General features: G+C 37.1%; 1 protein-coding gene across 2 annotated transcripts in view; it reads left to right on the top strand.

Moving 5' to 3' along the window:
- The window catches only part of LOC133834981 (CUGBP Elav-like family member 2), a 96,108-nt gene that overhangs the window by 61,077 nt on the left and 13,518 nt on the right, over positions 1-21,513 (top strand). For both annotated transcript variants that reach the window (XM_062264798.1, XM_062264799.1), the window contains exons 5-7: positions 17,513-17,694; positions 17,755-18,052; positions 18,114-18,308. In XM_062264798.1, coding sequence (XP_062120782.1) covers positions 17,513-17,694; positions 17,755-18,052; positions 18,114-18,308 — 675 coding nt within the window. The remainder of the gene's footprint in view (positions 1-17,512; positions 17,695-17,754; positions 18,053-18,113; positions 18,309-21,513) is intronic.

Raw genomic sequence — 21,513 nt, 5'->3', positions numbered from 1 at the left:
CCTCATTTCCACTTGAACTGCAGCAAATGCAGTTAAATTTAATGGCGCTGACCCTGGGTTAGAATAACGGGGCAACGTAAATACGTCAAGTGTTAAAATGAGAAGAGAACTAAGCTAGAGAAATGGTGGCGACAGCCAAACACAATAGATAGACACCAAGGAGGAAGCAAGCAAAAAAAGTGCTGTGGCAATAAAGACGATTTGCATTAGGGGTAAAGTAAGTAGAAAACATGAAAGAAAATGACGAGCAAAGTACGCAGCAGACAAAATGCAACTCTCAAATCAAATGAGTAAGCAAAGAGAGAGAGAGAGCCAAAGGAGGAGGAAAAATGAAAGAAAAGTGCAACGTGGTAATCAGTGCAATTTACATGCAAGCAAACTTCAAACAGACAAAGAGTCAACGAGGCGACGTTAGAATGGAACGATGTCAAGTTTGCTGGCGTCAGTTTTTTTTTCGTTTGCAGTTCCCCGACAGCATTTCGTGGGTGTTATTAAATTTGCAAATTCGTAATGTCAAATGTTATTTTTTTTTCCATTTTTTTTTTTTTTTTTTTGGCGCTGCATACTTGAGGGCGCGCCAGAAATGTGCAGCAAGCAAGCGAGGAAGAGTAACCAAAAAGGCAGACATGTAAACATTTTCATGGTTATTCCACACAATTTGCGAACGCGCAAGAAGAAATATTCAAAATGGATTGTATTTGCATTCGCCGTCAAGAAGTGTGTGTGTGTGTAAGAGGGAGAAAGGGAAAACTCTCTACTCTATATGCCGCATATGAAATCGATATGCAAATGCTGTGCGAGGTTTTTCCAACAGAGCAAAAGTAGAAGGAGAGAAGGAAATATTCTTCGAGTTTCGACTTCCTCTCTCTGCGATGATGATGCACGTATTGTTTGCTTGTAAACATGATAAAAATTCAAATTAGCCATTATGGCAGCACAACCCGAACCATGTGTGTGTGTGGTTGTATGTGTGTGTGGTGTCGCGTTGAAATGTAAAATGTGGCTAGAAATTACCGGAAGGCAATTGTGAGAGAACCTTGAGAGAGAGCAACGCGAGTTTCTCAAGCACAAGAAGAGTTCATACACAAAAATTGTGTTTGCATTGATGGTTGTATTTTGTTTTAACTTTCTCCCACTTTTTTGCTGTTTATGGAAATCTATCTAAATGGATGAATAATAAGCAAATAAGCTGTTCACATCAAGCAATTTCGTGGAACAGTTTAGTTAGGCAATAAACTGTTAGCTACAGTATTATTTAAGTCAGTCTGAGAAATATCTTTTAAATCATCATTATCTGCAATGAAAAGCATAGATAAACTGATTAAATTGTTTAAACGACCATATGTTGATTACATTTAAGCGTCTCTTTGTTGCTTCAGCTGACACATTAGTATATTTTGCACTCTATGGTATTTGGAATGCAGTACTATATCATTATACCAAATGAAGACTTTGGCATATTAGTTTCGTATATGTCGACAACCCTTGACTGTAGATTTCTTACTTGTCTTTACTTTACTGGATATGTTTTTTATATCCAAATTTTTACTTCGTTTGTTACATTAATATTTCCAAGTCTTTCTATTCACACATTAAGTGACTTGTTTCATCTTCTATCTTACAATTTTCTGCAAACAAAAACCTAAAATAAACTTATTTGATTATTTAAATGAATAAATGTGGACTCAATTTTTTTTCGTTCGAAATGTTACATCAATTCTTCTAAGGTTATCTATTCCTACATTACTTACTACGCTATTCAGTGACTTGCTTTATCTTCAGCTAGTTTCGTGCAACTGTTGTGAAAACGGATTTTCTATTTATCATTAACAAAAATGTACAATGAAATGTTTTGTGGCGTTTAGAATCTTTCGCTCTCTTTCTACCTTTCTACTTATCCGCTCTATATATAGCTTAAAATACTATAGTCTATATAGTCGGTCTTTTTCTTTTCGTGTGTTCGCATTTCGATTCTAATCATAATTAACGCACACGCAATAGTTTACACGACATCGAAGTTCACCTTAAAAACTCCGCGTCGCAAGACCAAATGTGTTAATTAACTCATTAGCAACAGCAGCAACAAAATGCAATAGCAACAACGCTCAATGTTCAACAACGAAATAGATGCAAATGACTAAAGAACACACAAACAAGAAACTAACATTAAAAGTCATTTAAAAAAGAGCACAACACACAATTTCATAACAACAACGACAACAAAAGTTGTAAATCAAGTTTTTCTAGTTATGTCCGCCCAGAACCTTTTGACAACTGAAGATCGTGATGCGAGATGAGTTCGAGATGAGCTACGATTGAGCGAGATGCAGATGAGCTGCGATTGAGTTGAATTTGAGTCTCGCGTTCGTTGTTCGTTGTTTTGCGGTTCTGAATATTTGTGTTGCTGCTTGCGACGTTTAGTTGCAACTAAAACGTCAATCAGTTTAAATCGGACGTTGATTTACGAGCTGAATATTCCAAATTTTCATCCATTTTTCAGGCGTGTTATTTAAATACCGAAAATATACCGCAACTGTAATTGTGTGTGTGTATGTCGAGAGTGTTACATGTGACGTCGCTTAATTAGTTGCAGTGTGTGTCTGGCCTGCATAGTCCTGCTCTTCCCCTTTCGAATCTCACTCTCTCTCTCTCTCTCTCTCTCGGGTGATTGATGTCAATTTATTTTTAGTGATTTGATTTTTGCCAATACGCGTTTTTTATACACACACACACACACACGGCATGCGAACTGAATGTGCTTCATTGTTGCTGTGTTAAAGTGAAAAATAAAGTAAATATATATATATAGATACTATATATCGATTTAGTCTGAAATGCAATTTTAATCGTTGTGAAACGAGGCGTGAAAGTGCAGACAAAAAAATAAATAAATATCCACAACAGGGTGACTCTTCAGAAAAAACAGTAAATTACATTTGATGCACAACCTGATGACCTATGTAAGTTAATTATTGGTTTATTATAAAATGTGGTAAATTGACTTTTGAAACTAAAATTACTTTAAACGATTTATAGTTCGGAAAAGTCATAGAGATCGAGTTGCCTTTAAATCTAGAATTAGATCACTAAATTTTTATAAAATAAACAATAGAAAATATAAACAGCTTAAATCTAAAATTAGTTCAGGAAACTGTTTCTATATGAATAATATAAAAATTTATAAAATGTTGTAGTACATGTAAGTTATTAGTTTATTGTAAAATGTGGTTAATTTGGCTTTTAAATATAAAACTTTTTTAAATGGTTCATGGTAGCAAAAAGTTTTATGAAATATAACATAGTAATATTGCCCTTAAATCTAGAATTAGATCAGGAAACTTTTATTAAATAAACAATAGAAAATATAAAAAGCTTAAATCTAAAATTAGTTCAGGAAACTGTTATTGAATGAATAAAAGAAAAATAAGGTGTGAGTTGCCCTTAAATATAGAATTGGTTCAGCAAACTTTACTATTATATAAAGTTTAATTCTAAAATTAGTTTAGGAAACTGCTTTTTTAATGAATAATATAGAAATTATAAAAAGTTTGAGCATTAATTAGATTTCCATCTCTATAATAAAGCCTATCATTAATATAGATTGATGAGCTGTTGGTTCTTCATTCATTTTCGATTTTCTCTCACTGCTGTTTATACCCCATTTGGGCTATGAGAAGTACATAGGGTATTAAAGTGCCTACTCTATGCAGTCTCTCCACACTTTGTGCTCAGTTTAATTAAATGCCGAATGCCTTTCAGAGATCAGCTACCAAGTGCCATCTCTGACAAGCAGCAACAACAAGAACAATTCCTTTACTCGCACCTATAATTAGCGCCAATAGCGAATCGAACTATTTGCTCTGTATTTATATCATCTATAAAAGCACCTCTTGATAAATTCATTGTCTGCAAATCGAAAGGAAAACTCGATTCGATGCCAGCAGCGCCATCGTCAGATTCAAAAGACGAGAAAGCAAAAAACACACGCTAAAAGTGCGCAACAAAAATAACAAAAAAAACGCGAATGAAAATCGACTAAAACTTAAATGTTAATTGTTGTAAAAAAAGAGCACAAATAAAATATCAAATAAAAAGCTGTCATTGTTATGCCTTTATCGCAATAATTGTTTCACGTTAAATATTGAAATGCAAAAACAAGTCAAATAATTAAATAAAATAAATTCTCATTGTGCGTGGCTAAAAAAAGATAAACGAGAAAATCGTTGCGTGTTGCAAAAAAATAATACACAACAATTATTACTGTTGATGACAATCTGAATTATCAAAAATCAATGCAAAAAGCAAACGAAAAGAGGAAGAAGCTGAAGTAGAAGAACGTGTTAACCTGACGCTAATTGTTTAAAAGTCGAACGCTGTGTGTCTGTGTGTGTGTGTGTGTGAATGATGATGTCGTGTTTAATATTTATGATATTTGCTTATTGAGTTTTCCACTCGCTCAATTATCAATTCGTCAGCGAATATATATACTACATACATATATATACACATAATACATACATATTCTCTTTGGCTTTCTCTGTTTCTCTCATTTGGTTGCCGTCATTCTCCTTGCGGCATTTTCGAATCTTTGCCAACGACTTTGTGTGTGTTTTTTAACGCTCGCTTATAGCTCTGTCTCTATCCCACTCTCTTTCTCTCTGTGTGTGTGTGTGTGCTGACACTCTTTGTGTGTATGTGTGTGAGTGTAAATAAGTGTAAAGTATTTTCAAGAATTTTCTCTTCTTCGTCGCCATCGTCGTCGTCGTCATCTGACATGATAAATAATTCAACTGCAATTGGTTTCGTAAATAGCCAAGGCTGCAGCAACACTGCAGCAACAGCAGCAGCATCAACAGCAGCAGCAGCAGCAGCAGCAGCAACAGCAACTGAGTATGGCAACAGCATCAGCATCTGTGGCAGTGGCAGCAACAACACTGCCAGCAGCAGTCAATTATCGTCAGTAATTGAGAATTTATCCAATAATAGCGACATCGCGGCATTGTCCTCCACTTGCACACCATCATCATCATCAACATCATCATCGTCAGCATCAGCTTCAGCTTCAGGTTCAACTTTAGCGTCGTCATCGTCAGCGTCATCGTTGCTGGCATCGTTGTCGCATGCCACGCATAAATCCTATCCGCCAATAAATTCAGCATATTGGCTGCCATCGTTGCATCCATCACCGTACACAGTGCCAGGTATGCAACAGTCGCTCAACCTCAACAACAGCTTCGTGACTCTCCTGACAGACAGACGGGCACCCTATCCATACACCCCCCAGCTCAGTTGTCCATCTTCATTCAACTCTTCACTCTCTCTCTCTCTGTTTCTCCTTATTGATGGTCTGTTGATGTTGAGTGTTATCTACCTTGTTTCAGTCTGGCTTGCAGCAGCAGCAGCTGCATGCAACATCTTTTCCCCCATTCCAAATTGTTGCTAGCGCCAACTTACATGCACATTACAATGTTCTCCCTCTCTCTCTCTTTCTCATTCTCTCCCTCTTTCTGTGTGTCCGATTGGTGTACGTCCATCTGCTGTCCTTTAAAATTGGGTAATTAAAGCAATTTATTGGCCACCAAATTGCCAAGCAGTGTTGTCATTAAGTAAATTGCCGAAACAGCGCAAGTTTTGTTGCCAAAAATAAAGTTCAGGGGGATTTGGCTTCAATCAGCGTAACAAAATGACAGTCGATTGTTTGTTTCCGCTTCTTAGTCAACTAAATGGAGGACCATTCAATGGCTTGAAGATAGTTCAAGTGCTTGTATATTTAACTTGAAGTTCTTGAGGATTGAAGTTGGAGAGTTGCTGAAAGAACAAAACTTATCTTCAAGATGTCGCTTTTGCTTATTTCTATATTGTTTTATATACATTTTCTTTTAAATATTTAAAGTTAAAAGATGTAAAGTTGGCTTTACTTATTTTAATAGTTGTTGTATATTTGAGAAAAAGTTAGAATCAATTAACTATTCCTTATTCCCATTTTTTTTTTTTGTATATATAAATATTTCACGGAAATCAAAATATAATTGGATATACTGGATGAACAAAACTTGTTACTTTTACTTTAAAGAGAAAAGATCTTATCGCTGAATCAGTAAAAATCTTTCGCTTTGATGTCATTTTTAACTTTTCCTAATCTTTTATTTCATCTAGTATATTTATTTAGATATTTTTAGATGAATAGTTCTTAATTGAAGATACGAAATATAAAAAGAAAGAACAAAAATGTTGAGGAGAAATTCGCTTTTCTTTTTCAAAATAATTTTACTTTTTTCAAAATATTTTAATTAGAAATACAAATTGAACTCAAAAGAACAAAACAATTATATTTTGCGAATTTTATGCTGTTCTTAAAAATTAATCTTTGAATTAAAGTCACTTTTATTAATTTATAAAATCTGTCTTGCATATTTTAAGACACGCACTTTACATTGTGATAATATCCAAATGTATTTCTCGAGCTATAGCTTCATGTTTCGTCAAAAGTATTTTCTGCCTTTCAACTTTATTAACTACAATTTTTGCCTCATTGACAATTGGCTACAAAGGCCGCATGCAGCGCGTGCGACAGGTGAAAAACTTTTATAAGTGTTGTCGCTTAACAGTAAATTTCACACAAAATTAAGTGTAAAATATAAATGTGTGTGTGCTCACCATAAAACCATGTGACAACAACATAAAGTCGAAGATGAAATGAAATTGCAGTTGAAGCTTGAGCAGCAGCTGCTTCAACCTGAGCCTCCATTGATCCCCGAGTATTTCAAACAGCCAAAGTGTCATGCCAGCAGCACGCACATGTCAAAGTATATATCTCCTCTTAGTTGGCTATATATATATACGTATACATACTATATACGTTCTGAACAGATTCGCTTCCTTTGTCGTTGTTATTGTTGTTTTTTTTAACCAGCGACAACAAAAAGAATGGCAAAATTGTTGAACTGCACCACAAGTTGAATGTGTGTTAATGATGTTAAAGTCAAGTGTATATTGCGGCCAAGCGAGAGGCAAAGGGGCGTTTGCCATTTGGGCGTGGCTTGTGGGAGGCGGCAGCAACAGCAAGAGACAATGGCATTGACATGGTTTTTAATATGTTTGGCATATGTTTCTTTTGTTTCTGTTTTTTTTTTTGTTCTCCCTGCCCGCGTATTTCTCTCTTGTTTTTCCCATTTTTCTTTTTTGTGCTTAATGCGGAAGAAGGAAAATTGTGAATGATGTCATTCTGCATGCACTCTGCTGATGCGATGCGATGCGATGGAAGTGAAGTGAAGTGGGCGGGGATGAGGAACGGGGTCAGAGTTAAGTATGTCGCATCATGAGTGAAGTTCATAAACAAAAATCTCCTGGGTAATTGAGATTAAAAATTTAAATTGTAATGTGACAACACACGAGAAGTTATGAGAATTTTAGTTTATAATAATCTCATTTCAAAGAGTTGTTTTAATATTAATGCAAAATCTCGATAACGGCTTGAAAGCAAGTTTTTAAAATATACATATATTTTTTTTGCTTTGGCTGACAATTTGGTGTATTTCAAATATATTTGGTTATGCTTTTTAAGTATTTTTGCGATATAATAATTTGGTATATATTAAAATGAATACCTCACTTTTTTGAATAATGGTAAGCTTTCTTACTTAATTTCTTGAAATTGATGCATTTTTAAGTGTATGTATTTTTTGTTACCATTTTTTCATTATACAAATCCAATCCAATCTTTATTATTATCGCCTTTTTCGGTGCACTTCTCTTTGCCATTTTTCATTTGAAAATTTGTCACATCTACCCATTAGTTTCATTCTATTTCCAATGATGCCTATAATCATATTTATCTGTCGCACGAAATTATGCCATATTATCATATCATATTTGGCTGCCCAAAGAGCTCGCTTCATTGCTCTGCTTTCACATTGCATTCAGTTCATAAATCTGGCAAGCAAATTGGCATGCAAATTTTAACTGGACTTTAATTTTCTGCTAAATTAAACGCCAAATGAACTGGCCACGTAGCCAGCACGTGACGGCCCCAAGGACCCCCCCTTGTGACTCCCTCTCTCTCTCTTCTTTGTCCCCTTATTGTCCTGCTCCGCGTTCTGGGCTTTTTAAACGAGTTCTCTCTCTCTGTGAGTTTCTAGCGTATATAAAAAATGTAATTTTTGCGCACACAAATTTATAACCTTTAATTGCTTTGACCCAAAAACGCAGCAGGCGGGCGACAATTCACCCAGGACCTGGTTTTTGGTTTCGTCTCTCTCTCTCTCCCATCAGCATGTGCATATGAAGGCCTGGCGTGGCCTGGCCACAAAAGCCACATTGCCTATGGCCTGCATAAAGTTGTGCACACTCCCTTTTTGGCCACTCCTCCTATCTCTATCTCCTCTATTGTGTGTGTGTGTGTGTGTGTGCCTAATGCACTTTCACATTCGCATTTGGCGAACGCGTGTGCCATTTACCCACATTGTAAAGGACTCTCACACACATACACACACACAGAGAAGTGTTGGGGGGGTCCATGACGTGGCCCATTTTCTAATCTGAGCGTTGCGGACTGCGCTATGCTCCCTGGTTCCGGCTGCATTTCCAGTTGCCATTTTATGCAAATGAATTGGTTTTTAGTGAAATGCTTCACACTTTGTTTGGCCCCGCTAGGATGCCGGGATGCAAGGCGCACAGTCAGACAGTCAGCTAGGAGCGAGTTATCGCGCCACACGCCGTCAGATTCATCGCGTCTTGTCTGCTCTCCTCTCTCTCCCTTTCTCTTAGTTCCTCTCCTGGTCATCAGAGCCAAAGCTAACTGCTTGACAGTCGCGCTTCAAGTGGCCACAGAGGCGTCTGCAACTGGCAGCTGCTTTTGAGTGCAAGTCTAAGTGAATGAATGATGCCAGCATTCACTGACTGACTGCCTGATAGACTGACTGACTGACTGACTCACTGGCTGGCGGCTTAACTTACTGACATTTGCATGCCTGTGGAATGCTTCAAGATAATCATATGCCCCCCATTGCAATTTTCACGTTCACTTTGCTGAATATTCATTTGGTAGTCACAATATTTAGAAATTGCAGTTGAAGAAGTGTTAGTCGCAGTCTTTAACCGTTCTGTTAAAGCTAGTAAATTCATTTGTGTGAATATTTATTAAGTGAAAATATCAAAAATAATAAAATACCTTACTTCTTTTGAAGTCTCTTACATGAGAATAGTAATCTTCTTTTTATACTAAAAACTTTCGAACTATTTCTTTTCTTTTACTATATCTCAGTTGACAATATTAGTAAAAGGTAAAAATGTATGTACATATGAATAATTATCGTTTGTCATAATATATAATCCCGCATAATCCCTTTTTAAAGCAGAGTGTTAATATCAACAAGTATGTTAAGAAAGCTACCGTCGAGTGTGCTCGACTGTGAGATACTCGCTACCCATTTTGAAGAAAATCAATACAGTGCGGTATTAATTTATATATTTACTAAAAATATACCAAATTAATATACCACAAAATACTAAAAAATATACCAAAGACTATATTTTATAGCGATAGAGTATTATATATTTAAATATATCAGAGAGCAAAATATTGTCAGCCAAATCAACTAAGGCCCTTGGTAACGGGTATAAAAGAAATATCTAATCATATAATATCTAACTTTGAGAACTATTTCTATTTGAAAATATTCAATGTGTGTTATTTGCATTATTCCTTTTGCTATGCAATAATAAGATTACAGTATATAATAATTACAGGATAATAATATAATAATATATATCTTAAATATTATCTTAATTTACTACACTTATGAATGAAAACTATGAAAATCGATTTCATTTTTATAATCAGCATATATTATAATATTATGCATTTTTATGGCCACTTTTGTCCACATTAACTCTCACCTTAATGCAGTTTAATGTCAATAAACATTGATTGAGATGACTTTTATGGCGTATATATTTAAATTGCTTAACATTCGATATAATTTCTGTATCCATGAAATAAGTTAGCATAAAATTCCATAAATGTTTTGGTATACTGCCGAAGTTCTAGTGCTTCATTTGTGTTATTAAACATTCCAAGGGTCACAAGAACAGAACCCCATTTGCATAAGTGTCACATGTTTTGCATTGAATTTACGCATAATTCAATTTCTTGTAGAATAAAAATCAACAGAAAAAAAAAATAACGACCTTATCGTTGTATAGAGAAGCTGAACACAGAATTCGATGTCATAATCATAACCTTCTGAATCGTGACAACAACAACAACAAGAAGAACAACAACATGCTGTCTGCCTGCCTACACATCCTAATATCCTTAAACGAAGTCCGAATAAAAACCCAAGCTGAACCCATAAAATGCAATAAAGGAAGTTGAAAGTTCCGACACAGAAACCCATTATCACAGTTACGCACACACACACACACACAGACAACACAGTGGAGAACACGCATTGTCCGATCATTGGGTAAAAGTTTTAACCCCACACATAATGGACATCATGCAGGACATTCATTTTTTGTGTGTGTCCTTTGGCTGACCCTCAAAATGTGTAAAAATGCAAATAATTTTTGGACTCGCCTCGTTATTGTTATGCTCTTGATTATGTTGTTGTTGCTCTTGTTGTTGTTGTTGTGTTCTCTCTGTGTACTAAGGAGCAAAGTATGAAAACATGTCCTTTTTATTGCCTTTACATGAAAATTTATGCTTGTAGAGTTGTATATTTGTCCCATTCCCCATCCCCATCCCCCGCCTGCAGTATATTCTGCTTTTTTCTGCATAGCATAAGAAGAGGAAAAGAATGGCTCATTTTATTGGCTTGTTGTTGGCATTAGTTGTTGTTGTGTGGTTGTTGTTGTTGTTGTTGTTGTAACAGGATAAGCAGCACACACATCCGAACAACAACACTCACTTTGCTGACTGGGCTCAAAATGTCATATCGATTTATTAACCTGTGTGAACTATTGTCTCTTCTTCTTGTGTGTGTGTATGGCAAGAGTTTTGCTTTTACTGCTGTTTTCTTGTTTTTGCTATTGCCTTTGGCCAAGTGATAAATGTGAGCAAGTTTCTTCAAATTGCTCTGAGGGGATAGTGTTTGAATTTATTTCCTTTTTTTTTTGTGTGTTACCAGTATTTTCTTTATTTCTGGTTTTCGTATTTGGTTCAAAGCCCCAAAAAGTGTTGGCAGTTATGGCATAATGGAAATTTATGCGAAAACTTGCTGCCCTTGCAATTATCTTTTGATGTATACATTTTGAAAAAGATATATACAATATAAGTATATACATACATATATTCTCTTTGCATTGTGAGAACCTTTTCCACTTGATATTCAATATTTTGGAAATAGATTAAACGTTGTCTTTGAGGGTGAAGCGACAACGACAAAAACAAATTTCAATGCAATTAAAATGTAAATTCGTTGCCAAAGAAGTTTATGCAATCGAAAGCGAAGGCGAAGAAAGGAGACAGAGAGCAGCGCCCTAAGCGTGGCCAAAGGATAAAGGACATGGCAACGCAGTTGTCGCAGCTTGCTACTTTTGTTGTCTTTCTATCGTTAAATCGACTACCAAGTGGTGGGAAGGCAAATGCTTAAAAAAATACAAATTTATACAAAAGAGCATTAGAAGCGCAGAAAGGGGAGCGTTAAGAAACCGCTGCGAATAGAGATATAGATATACCACATATATAGTATGAATTCACATTTGAATAGTGCGTGCAGTTTTCTTATTTTGCATTTCTTATCCTTTTAAATTGAAATTCTACTTTCGTTTCCAACCAGAGTTTAGAATAGTTTCTTTTTTGTTGTGGATCAAATTGTTGCGGTAGCAAGTTTATTTTGGTAAAAGAGCAACTGAGCATAGAATACGAATCTTCAACAAAAATGCAAATGTTATATTTGTTAACCAGCTTCTAAAAATATGCTAAAGTTTCTAAGCTAGTTTTCTTATACAATGTTGTACAATATTTTATGAATTTCTGGGGGGGTTTCTTTTATAACAAATCTCATATATTATATGTTAGTATTTTTTTGCAAAATTGTATTTTTAATGCTGATTTCATAATACATTTTAAAGTTGTGTAAACTAAAATTTGATGGATTGAAATATTTATTTGTAAGAGTTGATAAATATTTTAAAGTTAAGACAAAATTTAATGGATAGAAATACTTGCATAAATACTTCATTTTGATTGTATTAAATTCGTGTCAAATTTATAACTCATGTTTGGACATTATTATTTCATATATTTTCTAAGTGCAGCCATGAGCTCGCAGGTTTTTGTGCCACTTGCCACTTGACTGCTGCTGTGCTTCCTGTGTTTCCCCCTTTTCCTCGCACTGCTTCTTCTCCCACTTCTCACGCACCCACAAACACTCGACCTGGAGTCCAAAAGTGGTAGCTTAGCTCACTCATGGCAAAAAAGCTGCACACTTTGCACACCTCTCTCTCTCTCTCTCTGTCTGTCTCTCCCCTTGGCAGCTTCAATTTCACAACTGGCATCTCATGCTTTAGTGCTGCTAGAAGAATATTTCGTGCACATTTTGAAGGCAAATCCAATGAACATTTGCAGCTTGCGATTAAAATTTAAATTTTATATGCATGAAGCGAATACAAAAGAAGCAGCGAACGAGAAACCAAACGAAAAATGAAAAAACGAAATGAAATGAAGAATATTTGCCATAATTTCTTCGACGCTCTCGACCCAAAATTAAATTTAATAATGCAGAGAGGAGAAAAGCTGCTCCCAGATATGCTGAAAATGGCGATGAAATTTCATTAGGTGGCAAGGTGATATATTTTTTTTTCATCTCTCGCGCGCTCCATACATGCAAATGTGTGGCAGCAGCCAATGCGTTTATGCGAGAGGGGCAGAAGGGAGAGAGAAGTGTGTGGTGTGCTGAATGTGGCTTATTGATAAGTTTGCTGGTGTCCTGGCCGCAGCGCTTGATTAGATTTTAGCCAGCAGAAGCAGAAGCAGCCGCTGACCCGCCTCTCAACAAATGCTGCTGCTGCTGCTACTCGATGAAAACCGCAGCCACAACAACAGCAAGGTGGGGATAAAGAGAAGGGGTGACGAGGAGAGGGAGGGGGGACATCCATTGGGCGTTACATTATTTTTGCGAAAATTTGTTAAATATGCCAAACACGCAGCGATGCATGCAAAGTGGCAAACCAACCCAACCCAACCAACCAACCAGGCAGGCAGGCGGCAGCAGCCAGTCAACCAACCAAACAGAGGCAACACAATTCCAGCTACAGCTCTCAACCCCGAAGTCATCCAAGCGGGCAAGCCAGCCAAGCCGAGCTAACCAGCCGTGGCATTGCGTATACGACGCGAGGAGCGCGCGCTTCTCATATTTGTGACATAAATAAGCTAAGCCCCAGGTCCAGGTGCAGCAGAGTACGAGCCAGAGCCAGAGGCAGAGAGTCCAGGGCACAAAACAGCCAGCAGCAGCAGTTGCCTGGAGTGCAGCCGGCAAATATGACCCGCTTACATACGGAATCAGCAAAATGTGTGAGGGAGAGAGGAAGAGAGAGAGGAGAAATGCTGCTGCACAGTGACAACATGTTAATTTGTTCAGCCAACTCGCATGATTATGATTTACACACACAACTATTAGCATAAAGATGGAAATAATCGATAACGAGAATGTGCGCGCTGATGCTTAAAAGAAATGAGAATATAAAGTAAATGCAGCCGATATCGTAAATACACATATACATATATAACACAGTGTACTTCACATCATCATCAACAGCATCAGCATCAGGCGAGTCGATGTTATATGACGTGCATTACATTTGGTTACTCTCGGTTTGAGTTGCGTTTTTGCTCTCTCTCTCTCTCTCTCTCTCGTTGAGTGGTCGCTCGGTTAGTTGAGTTGCATGCAAAATGCCAAATGAAAATAACACACAAAAAACACACACACACATACCGAACTGAGTGTGTGTGTGTGTTTGCACAAGTGGCCGCACTTAGTCGCTGCTTTGCCTCTTGCTGCTGCTGCTTCTGCTGCTGCAGGTGGATGCAGAATGCTTTATGTTTTCAAATTAAAGTCGAAAGCGTGGCAACACTTAATGTGCGCCACTAGAAGCAGATTAGTTGCATTAAGGCAAGAAGAGGGGAGGCAGAAAGGGAGCAAAGAGGTGAGTCTTGGACTCAGGTCTCAATATTAATATTTTAAAGAGCAAGAAGAACACTGCAGGTCGTCGAAAGAGACTTGAAGTTGAGCATTAAAATTTAAATTGAATTGCACTTGAGCATCTGCGAAAGAAGCGCAATTTAAAGTTGAGAGCTTAAGGTTGGCAATTTAAATGGGATAATTAAAATAGCAACTGGAAATTTATAAATTAAAAAATTAAATATCGTTAATATATTGCAGTTGTATATATTAATTATTAATTCAAAATTGCTTATTGTTTCAATTTTATAGTTTGAAAAAAGTTTGCGATACTTTACCAGGTATTCTAAGAAATAATAGCGATCGATTCGATGTTTTTTTATACAACCAATGAAGCTTCAGTCTGATTGTAAAGTGTGATAAGAATATTTTATAAAGGTTAATATATTCAATATACTTAATTTTTAAATATTTTGCTAGGTGATATTTTATTTAATAAATTATCAACTTAGTTGAATTTAAAGTATCAAAAAGTTATTTTTTGTGCTGTCCTAAACGTATTTTTTTTTATATAAAAAGGTTAGATATAATTAGACTATACACTAAAGCACTGGCTGCAAAGGCCCTTGGCTTTCGTAAACCTATAAACTTTGCTAATATTCATCAGCAAAGTTCGATTCGAAATGTAAGGTCGCGCTGTCAGAAAATTGACAACTAAATATTTGTAGAGAGTCTGGCAGAAGTTTCGTTGGCATATCTCTGGCATAACATTTGCTGCAACTGCCACAAAAGTGCTTGCAACAGCAAATTCTCTGCTGCAATTGCAACAGCAGGGCAAAGAGAGACAGAGGTGTAAGGAGGGAGATGACAGGATCAAACTGTGTGTTGGCAGTCAGCCATGGCAGGACACATAGCTCCCCACCTCCCCACCATCAGCAGCATCAGCAGTAGCAGCAGCATCGACACGCATCAAATTCAATGAATTTTAAATTTTTTTTGCCCAATGTGGGTGGGAATTTGATTGTTGTTGTTGCTGTTGTTGCAGTTGCAGTTGCAATGCGATGCGATGCTACTGGGATTATGATAATATAGCTCAAGTGCAGTTAGCTTTTGCTCCTGCCGTTGCTGCTGTCGATGCTGCTGTTGCAATAATCATAATAATAATGCAAGTGCTGATGCTGCCGATGGAGGCAGCGGTTTGCATTTGATAACGATGATGATGCAGCAACTCTCCCTTTGCTCCCCTCTCTCTCCCTCTCTCTCTCTGGGAATGGTAATGGCAATGTGACTCTAGAATGTGGCGGGGGCAAAGGCCATTTGCCTCTTTAAGTGTTTGGCAAGTGAAGGTATTATTCTCTGCTCATTATAATGCTCAGCTAAAAATGTATTTTACAATTGCACCTCGATAATAATGTTAATAACACTACTAAATGCTATGCTTAAAGAAAACGCTGTGTTCGCTACACTTTTGAGCTAATAATCAATATTTTCCATAAATAGCTTAATTATGATTTTAATTGATTTCGACCCGAAAACAGGGGAAAATTCATGTAGTTTCTAGCTGTTGCTGTTGCAATTATAAACAATAAAATGAAAATTTCGGCACAATCGAAAATTTGAAACCATCGATGCGATGATAAAATGCACAAAAATTATGCGAAATAATTGCTGTGAAAAAATGTTGCTGGCAATTGCAAAAACTGCATACATATAACATATTAGTGTAATTAGATTTTCGCACTAAAAGCTAGATAACTAGATGAATAAACGATCTTCTTGGTGGTTGGCTTTAAAAATGCTGGCGAAACAAATGCAAAAAATTACGCTTTAATAAACCGCATTTAGGCGCATTAATTATTTAGTTGGATGGAGAGAAGGGAAGCTGCTTTGCACTTCCGGTCGAAAGCTGGCGGCCAATTGCATATTTGATAACAATTAATTTGACCAGCGGCGCATTTTGCGTGTTTGTGCAAATAAATTAGCTCCTACCACCCACAAATTTGTGTTGTCCCCTTGTGCAAACATTTGGCGATATGTTAAATGTGCGCCAATTAGTGAGGGACCAAAACTCTTGCTGAGCACAGACTGTGCCCCATTCGCAAATTTTAATTTATGCAAAATTAATTGAGCAATGTTAAATGGCAAAATTAACTAAAAGCGAACTTCACTCCACTTCACCTGGTCACTGATCTCTGGCCCTGCCCTCAACCCACTTGTAACTGGGCCAACCAACTACTTGGGTGAGGAGGGGAACTGCGAAGAAGTAGGTGCTGAATATTCCTCTCTAGGGCAACAGCAATGTCAGCAGTTGCCATCGACTGCAAACCTTGTCATGCGATATCATTGAGGTCGGTCTTAGACTGTGAGTTGAACTCACGTCTCGCATTTCACTTTGTGTGACTGACTTGGCGACAACTGTGTGTGTACTTGTGTGTGTGTGTGTTTGTGTGCTGTTGGCAGTATGTGTGTTTGTTTGAAGGCTGCTGTGGTTGAGGCTTTCCGCATTGCGTTTTCTTCACGCAGCGATTAATTTACCAAGGCCAAGGCAACGTCAGCTAACATACTAGAATTCTTGGCTGATACCCTGTAACTAGTGTGAATAATTATCAGATTAGCTGGTATAAATGAGTTGCAATGCAACTAGGATTTTGTATTTATAAGAATCTAAAAATATTTATATGTTTGTCAAATTATGTTTCAATAGAATCTTAATGTCCTAATCCCAATTTTTTAGAGGGATTAAAATATGCAAATTCTCAGAATTTAGTGATGACATATCATTGATCTTTTTGTAATATGGCAATCTATTTTAATAATATTGTAATAATAATATAATATTATATTTTTTTAATATGCTACTGCATTAGTTTTGTACTTTATCATAATTTAATGCAAGGTTAAATCACTACAAACGAACTTAAATCCGTAATAAAAACTTAGTTGACTTTTCCTGACTCTTTGACTATGACTTTGCGCTGACTGACTGACTACAAACTTTTTAAATATCTCTAATCTTAATCTTTAAGAAATATGCAAAACATGAAAAATGTCAGTATTTGGTGATGACATATTTATGGTATATCTTTGATCAGTCTTTTATATTGCGAAAAATTTTAAATTTATTTTTTGAATATACCTATTGCGTTTACCTAAATACTTAAATACATTTCTGTTAAAGTTATATAAATGTTACCATATTACTAGCTTTGCTACGCTATTATGTATCCAGTTTTGCTAGCCTTTTAGATTAAATCACTAAAAACAAACCTTAAATTTTAACAACCGTAACAGATACTTAACATAGTTGACTTCAGACTTTTTGACAAAACAATGACTTTCTTAAATGAATTACCATAATTTCTAAGACAATCTCTTTCTTCTCTTTGCAGAACGCAAGCTCTTTGTGGGCATGCTAAATAAGAAGCTGAACGAGAACGACGTGCGCAAACTATTTGAAATCCACGGTGCCATCGAGGAGTGCACAGTGCTGCGGGATCAGAACGGTCAGAGCAAAGGTTGTGCCTTTGTCACATTTGCCACCAAACACGCCGCCATAGCGGCCATTAAAGTTGTAAGTACAGTAATCTTTATATTGCTTTAAGCAATCTGTGTTTACACTTTACTTTTGTAGACTATGAATCAGAATAAAATCATGGAGGGCTGCACATCGCCGTTGGTTGTTAAATTTGCGGATACGCAAAAGGAGAAGGAGCAGAAAAAGATTCAACAGATACAGGCAAATCTATGGAATTTGGCCACAAACATCAATATACCATTGGGACAGACGGCGACCAGTGTGTCGACACCGATACTGCCAAACCCACCGCAACAGCCGTCCCCAGTGATGGGAGCCGATGCTCTAACACCTGCCAGCATTCAATTGCTTCAGCAGCTACAGACAGTCGGACTGCATCAACAGCTGCTGCAAGGTATGAGAAATATATATAAATATTACATTAACTAATACTAATTTATACCCTTTATTTTCAGCACTCACTGGTTTGGGTGCTGCACAGCAAAACAATTCGACGCAGGACACGACGAGTGCGGCTGCAGCTGCCGGCTTACTCAATCCACTTTCCGTACAAAATCTGGCTGCCATTGCCGCCATGACGCAGCCGAGTCTATCGAATGCTGCCACCTCGCCGGGCAGCGCGCAATTGACCAACACTGCGGCACTTTTGTGTAAGTCTTTCTCCCACACACACACACCGAACTCTAATCAACTAATTTCCCTTTTGCTGTCAGCCTTGACAGCTGCCCAAAGCTTTCCCTTTTATTCATACACTCTTCGACTTCGACTTCCACTTTATCGATTTCTAATTATTTTGTCGCCACTCAAATGTGTCGTCCTCTTCTTTTTGCTCTCTTTGTGGAGGTCTGTGTGTTTATTGCCTGTAATGTCTGGGCAAATCACTTGTGGCTTTTGTGTTTAGCTAGTTAGTTTGCTTTTATTTAGTCGCGTGGTCTTCTGCTTGCCACTTGCATAATGATGCCATGTGGTTGCCGCCTTGTTGTTGTGCTGTCTCTAGAATATTGTGCGATAATTGGGTTAACTAAATTGCTGACGTGAGAATTGCTCAAGATACGAATATAGACAGTTTGCACAGCAAACGCTTATTAATGATATTAGCCGAGATGTCCGTTTACGTTCTCCTTGAACTCAATATTCTAGCACGCTGGCTTAAAGCAATATTTAATGTGTTTTAAAGACTTCTTTAAGACTCTTTTATAAGTATTTATTTATAAGTATAATCAGATAACAATAGACTATTTTAATAATGCTTCCGTCTATTTGTGAAATTATAATTCTCTTAAACTCTTTTTTAATATTCACTTATAAAAATAGGAATGACATAAATAGGTAGCTAGCAATATGCTCAAGTAATTCTTCTGTAATTACAAATTCATCCTATTTTGGGCCAAGGCATTCCATCTTTTCCTTGCACTTAATTGAAGCGAACATTAACTCAATCCTTTTGCCATCAAATCAATTCCATTCTATGCGCATACAATCTTTTCTTGGATGCTTTAAAATAAATCTGCCTCATGTGGCAGATAATTGGATCAATTAGCCTAATTCATTAGCTAGACGCGTGTGTTGCCAGTTGAGAAAGCACTTTCTCTGCAGTTAATTTTAGATCTGAGGAATGGATTGCTGTTTTTTTGTCTTGTTTTCTGCCTGTCAATCTTGTGTTGTCTAAAAGAAAATTCGCTCAGTTAATTGAATTCGTTTTCAAATTACTTCGAGTGACTGAGTTTTGGGAATTGTGATTGCCTTAAGACTCTATATATATTAAGTATGTATGTATATAACCTAACTCAACTCTAACATGCATATTATTTCTCTCTTTCTCCATGCTAACCAACTACGTGGATCTAACAATGTATATATAAATTATGTTTTTTAACCCCTACAAACACGTGCTCACACACAGGTCTCTTAAGAAAAAAGGCAGCAGCTGCCAAATCGTCATCAGCAGCAGCATCGTCAGGTGAGAGGAAGAAGATATTGTAAATTTCTGCTTTTGATTTGAATTTCGATTTGCTGCTCCTGATTTTGACGTAGAAATTTCGTTTTCCGTTTCCGTTCGTTGTTTATTTTTCATTCTTTTCTTTTATGGTTTCATTGATGATGCAAAAAAACTTAATAATAATGGTTATTAAGCTGACATTTAAAGCAAACGAAGCGATGCTTATGCCATGTAACGCTCACGTGGCTGCTGTTTTACGTCGTCGTTTACGTCACGCGCCAAAGTTGATGGCCGTAAAGCAGCAGCAGCAGCAGCAGCCAGAACAACAACAACAACAAGAACGATGGCAAGTGCTGCAACAACTACAGCGCAAAAGTCAAGTGAAGCCGTAGCAAACGAACAGCGCACAAAATTACAAGTTACACTCTCTTGTGAAATTAACAACACGGAACTTATTGCAACAGAGTAGCAACAGCAGCAGTAGCAACAGCATTCGAGGCAAAAAGCAAGTGCCAAAGGAGTGGCAATGAGTCAAGGGACATTGTGAGTGCAGCAAGGGGGGAGGGGTAGGGGAAAAGAGGCAGTGGCAGACTCTCATTGACTTTTTTTCTTGCCGCTTTTTCCGCTTTGGGGGCAAATTGCAATGGCGAAGCAAGTTTCAACTGCAACTTGCAGCTATCGCGCCAAAAACCCTCGCTGCAGCAGTTGCAAGTCCTTGCAATGTGACGATAAAAACGAATGTTGTACGAATGCAACATAAGTTGTCTAAGAATTATGGCCTGTCGCCTGCGCTGCCAATAGATCCCAAGAAACAGACATAGAAAACACAGGGCTAAAAGAAGAAGGGTCTCAATGGGGAGAAGTGGAAAATATTCGCTTAAAGTGTCAAGGAAATAAGTTAAGCAAGACAGATAAAAAAGCCTTTCTTTTACAAATAAATAAAGTTTTCAGCTTTAAAGAATATTTGCTAGAACTGTAAAAAATTATTTTCATTGCAAAGGCAACTTCCGAGAAAGTTAAGCACGGCAGAAAAAACCTTGCGTTAATTTTAAAAATGAATAAAGTTTTCAGCTTTCAAGAGAGGTAGAAAATATTTGCTACAACTGCCAATGCATTACTTTGAGTGATGGAAAATTCCAAGAAATCGGGCAATCGAAGAGAAAACATATTTAAATTGGCAGTTCATAAGTCTGTAAAAAATCTTCAAAAATATATCTGCCTTCTGAGAACTTCCTAAAAGTCCAAAAATATCTTCAGTTTCCATGAAGAGCATCAAGATTCACCCCTTCTCTTCCATTTAACTGGGTTTTTTTTCGCTGCCTCACGCAGCTATTGTTGAGTTTTTAACAACGAAAATCCCCCTTAAAAATATTCGCACTAAGCTGCGCATTACCAAGTTAATTTCATGAGCATCTGCGAACCGTAAAAAAAGTGCCTGACTTAACCAGAGAAATGCCAAAAACAACACAATACAGGAGAGTGAGCATAAAGAACGGAAAAAACGCCAAGTTATTTAAGCGGATTTTTCGTGTCTGCCTAAACTACAAATACAGCAGCAGCAACAGAAGGCAGCAGCAGCAGTTGTAGACAAAGCACTTGTCTTGGGCCACGCCTCCTTTTTTCTAGAAGCTGTTCCCTATGCTTGCGGCTGAGAAGAGAGAGAGAGAGAGAGAGACTCACTCTAGAGCTGCTGTGTTGTGTGCACTTGTGCGTGCTCATCATGTGCCACTTGAACGATTTCCGGGGCACTTAATTTAATGAAATATTAAAAATTCCTCTAAAAGAGAAAACCCCCACCTCCGTCTCCGTCTCCTCTCGAAACAAATAAGAGGGGAGAAATTCTGCAGAAATTGGGCGAAGAAATTGTGGAAACTACTCAACCAAAAATCTTGTAGTTCATAGTCTCTCGTTTTGCT

The sequence above is a fragment of the Drosophila sulfurigaster genome, chromosome 2L (genome assembly GCF_023558435.1).
Source record: "Drosophila sulfurigaster albostrigata strain 15112-1811.04 chromosome 2L, ASM2355843v2, whole genome shotgun sequence".
NCBI lineage: Eukaryota > Metazoa > Arthropoda > Insecta > Diptera > Drosophilidae > Drosophila > Drosophila sulfurigaster.
Note: the sequence above shows the minus strand (reverse complement) of the source record. Positions and strands in the feature narration are given on the sequence as shown.